Below are 3,964 nucleotides of genomic sequence, written 5' to 3' on the forward strand. Positions count from 1 at the left end.
GTTCAACGGCTAAAACTTCCCAGTCTTTATCTAACGGATACTAGCCATATATATATATATGTAGCCATTTTTCTAAAAATACTTTCAAAAATAATGCGGTTCAAAATCACCTTTGGCTATATTAATATTATTTCTCACAACAAAAGAATTCTCCAGCCGACAACTCTACTTAAATAAGCCTTGTAGAACAAGCTCATTACACCTTGGTCCAAGCAACTGGAAGCTTGAGGGTCTCCGTAACACTGCCTTTGGACAAATTGGCTTCTATTGAGGAAAACCATAGTATAACTTTCTAGAACCTTCTTAGCCTTCTAAAACGTGAACTCAGAATTCCATTAGGTCTAAAGAGTCTACTGGAACTTCTAACCCTTCCTCTGGTTCTTGATATGGTTCTATATCTACAGTGAAACCTTGGTTCTTAAGGGTAATATGGGCATTCATAAATTTCTGAAGAAATTTAGATGTGTAAAGCCAATGATGTTTCAAAACATCTTCCATTTCATAGGTTTTGGACTGTCTCGCATTCATCTTTCTAAAGCGCCTGAACAGTTTATTACCAGACTCATTGCCTTCACTTGCCCAAGCTCCTATGGAGCCATCACGTTCTATGATCTCTGGGACATGGGCGAGGGTTTTGTGGAAGTAGTTGGTGATCTTGCCCTCATATCTATACTTGAACTTGGTGGACAAGAGTTCTGCAAATCTCTGAGAGTGGTAACTGTACTGGCAGAGCAACTCTGGACACTCTTTAGCCGGGCATGAAGAACGCCAAACCGGTTTCATTTTGAGATACAAGTCCATAAGTTCTTTGAGGGCCACTTGCCTCTCTTCAGAATGTATCAGCTCGCAAACTGCCTCGACCGTTTCCTTGGACATGAGTTTTCGAGCAAAGTTTCCATTCATTCTCATGATGGGCTTTAAGTTCATCTTCTTTCTAAGGTGTTTGTCAAGTGTTGTCTGCCATTTCTTTCGTTCTTCTACAGGGGCTTTGCCATTCTTGTAGACTTCTCCAATTTCTAGCTGGAATATTCGATAGAACTCTGCAGCATTTCCAATGTCGCAATGTAAAGCGTCAATGGAGGGGAGGGTTTCAATAAATGGCTTTGCAGAAACTCCCTTCACCCTATCACGAAGTTCATCAACAGATTCATGGTAGGGATTGGATCTCCATGTTTCATAGCGTTGCAAGTTCTCATTGTGGCTTCTAGTAATGGAATGGAAAACCAAGTTCTGAGAAGCTTCCAGACGTGTGGCATCGCATAGAGTACAAATGTAGACAGAACCTGAGGCTTCAAGACCTTCTACATCACGCACCATCTTTTCATCATACCCTGTACCTCGGAAAATAAACTTGAAGCTTCGACGTATTCCTCCAATTTCCAGAAGCAGCTCACTGGATTTCATTGATTCTCTTTCGGCTATCAAAGGGCCCAGGATGGCAGTCAGAGTCTCATGGTCTGATTCATCAGCAAGCATCAAGCATAATGGTTTGCAGCAGAGTTCAGAATTGGGTTTGGCTTCTTCAAAAATTCGAACAGATACGTTATTGTTGTTGTGAACACTTACGTTCATGATGGTGAATGAGAAGCGGACAGCCTTCTCCGGGACCGGAGGTCCACAGCCATGCTTCTCGCTGACATCTCCCATTCCATCACACGATTCTTTGATCACCACAGTGAATGGACCAGACAGGTATTCCTCTAAATCTTTGGTTTTCAAGCCTTCGAGGATATCTTCTTCCATATCTTTCAAAGCTGAAACCAGAGCAGCATCATATCTAAACCTTTTGGCGATAGAGTCAACAGGATACTCATCTACTGAGCGATTCAGTCCCGATAGGCCATCAATGATGCCAACATCTGTACTGGTGGAAACATTCTTTAATGGTGGTTTCCATTCGAAAGGATGATATCCTGGTAGCAGGGCTTTCTCTGCATTTCTCAAAGCATGTAAAGGTTGGAAGATCTGGCGTCCGGTTATGGCTTTGACTGTGCGGTACATTTTATGGTACTGGCTACAGCTGAGGAAGGTGTTCACTCGTATTGCAAGACAGACAGCTGGGTGCAGTCCCGCTCCTCTCCCTTCCATGATGGCCTCCAACTCATCAGCCTGGCGATGCTCATTCCTTGCTCTTAAGGCCAGGAGAAAGAGAGTCAAGCAAACTGATTTAACATCACCACCTTCTTCCTTATCGGCAAAAGCCTTCACTTGCATCTTGAGCTCCCTAAGACGGTGTTTTTGAGCTCTCCTTGTCAAGGACAGTAGATGTTGTCTGGGTCTTCCCCCTTTGTTAATATGGGCATAGGCTTCTTTACCTTTGATTTCTTTATGTTTTGAGATATGTTGAGAATATTTTCCAAGCAAGATCTCCTCGTCACATCCAGTCACTGTGCACTTTAAGACCAAGGAGTTCAAAATGTTAAGAAAGGACTTCACCGGAGTTGTGAGGTCTGTTGGAAAGCAGGTGTGTCTGCAAGATGGACAGTAGCAACCCATGATCTTAAAGTATTTAAGGATACAGATCCTGCAGAACAAATGTTTGCATGAGGTTTGCACTGGATCCGACAATATATGTTCACATATCTGGCACGTGACTGATTTGGTGAAATCAGAAGGAAAGTCAACAACCAGCAAATTGGAGTCAAGGTGGATTCCTTTGCATTTGTTCTTGATTTGATTCAGGGTCCTAGTCTTCTTCCAGAGGGGGGAGATGCTCCCGTTTTTGGTCTTTTTTCCATGATCTACATTAATTTTTCTCTTTTTAGTAAGAGAATTTTGGTGGCTTGTTCCTTTTCTCTTACCCCAGGTTTTGGAGGAATTGCACACATCACACGAGGAACAGTGAGGCTTCCACTCCACAGCCTTATTACGGGGGAAATAAACCTCACTGAAGGAATTGCTGAATTTTTGATGCATGATGCTCCAGCAATTGTGGCAAAAACGAGTCGGGTGAATAGAGTCCAGATCCCCTCTCACGTCTATCTTGAAGACCTTGGAGATGAGTTCAGGCCAAGAGGTGGCTTTCTTCTCTTTTCGCCTTAGGACATCTTGAGTCTCATTGTCCACTGGTCCATGAACGGGGTAATTTCTGTTTTGCTGGTCCATTTTAAAAGAGACCCCACAAATCCGGCACAAGTGCTGCAAAAAAGATGAGTGAGTGTCTTCTTCCAGTCTCCTCACTTCAAGCTCATTGTTGTCCGGGATGGTGGTCTCTGGATCTTTGCACTTTGTAGGTGAAGTCTCTTGGCTAAGGTCCTCTGAATCTACATTGAAGTATGGGGATTTCTCCTGGGAGCTGGTACAGGACACCCCACTGTCATCACTCAGTTCCTGTGAGGACGTCCGCTCCAGAGACTTCACTCTGAACAGCTTAAACTTCCATTCTGAGAATTTGGTATATGGAGGATGCATTTCGTTTGTCACTGGGTTTCCCAGGGTGCTCACCAATGGCGACTCCATGTTTTTAAGTGCTGAAAAACATAAGAAGAATATATATTAAGACTTTCTGTGAAAAATATATGTCCAGTGTTTATACCAACATTGACTGTAATCTGCCGTGCTGGGTTAGTGTAGTTCAGCTCCCATTGACTTCAAAACCAGCTGAGCTGCAGTAACCTAGAATGGCCAATACACAATGTACAGAGCGCTAAATATTGGACACAATCAGATATTGATGGCCTAAACTAAACACAGACTTTTAAGGCCCTATTACACGGAATGATAAACGTCTGTATTCGGCCCGAAATCGGCCTTTATGGCCGATAATTGTCCCGTGTAATAGAAGGCAACGATCAGCCGACATGAACGATGTCGGCTGATCATTGCTGTCGTTTGTCTTTCAACATGTTGAAAGACAGACAACTGTGATAGCAGCCATCTGCTCCGTGGAATAGGACCACAGCTATCCTCTATGGGCTGCCCGGACAATCTAGCGATCACCCGTCAAGTGTCAGGTTGTGTGGAT

General features: G+C 43.5%; 1 protein-coding gene across 1 annotated transcript; it reads right to left on the reverse strand.

Moving 5' to 3' along the window:
- Positions 1-324: 324 nt before the first annotated feature.
- RAG1 (recombination activating 1) lies at positions 325-3,459 on the reverse strand. The gene has a single exon (XM_069967814.1). It carries the CDS (start codon positions 3,457-3,459, stop codon positions 325-327), a length of 3,135 nt encoding a protein of 1,044 aa, XP_069823915.1.
- Between the last annotated feature and the right edge of the window lie 505 nt (positions 3,460-3,964).

This window comes from Dendropsophus ebraccatus, chromosome 4 (assembly GCF_027789765.1).
Source record: "Dendropsophus ebraccatus isolate aDenEbr1 chromosome 4, aDenEbr1.pat, whole genome shotgun sequence".
In the NCBI taxonomy this organism is placed as follows: domain Eukaryota; kingdom Metazoa; phylum Chordata; class Amphibia; order Anura; family Hylidae; genus Dendropsophus; species Dendropsophus ebraccatus.

Coding starts and splice junctions, on each gene's coding strand:
- RAG1 (XM_069967814.1), bottom strand. CDS start 3,459: ATGGAGTCGCCATTGGTGAGCACCCTGGGAAACCCAGTGACAAACGAA.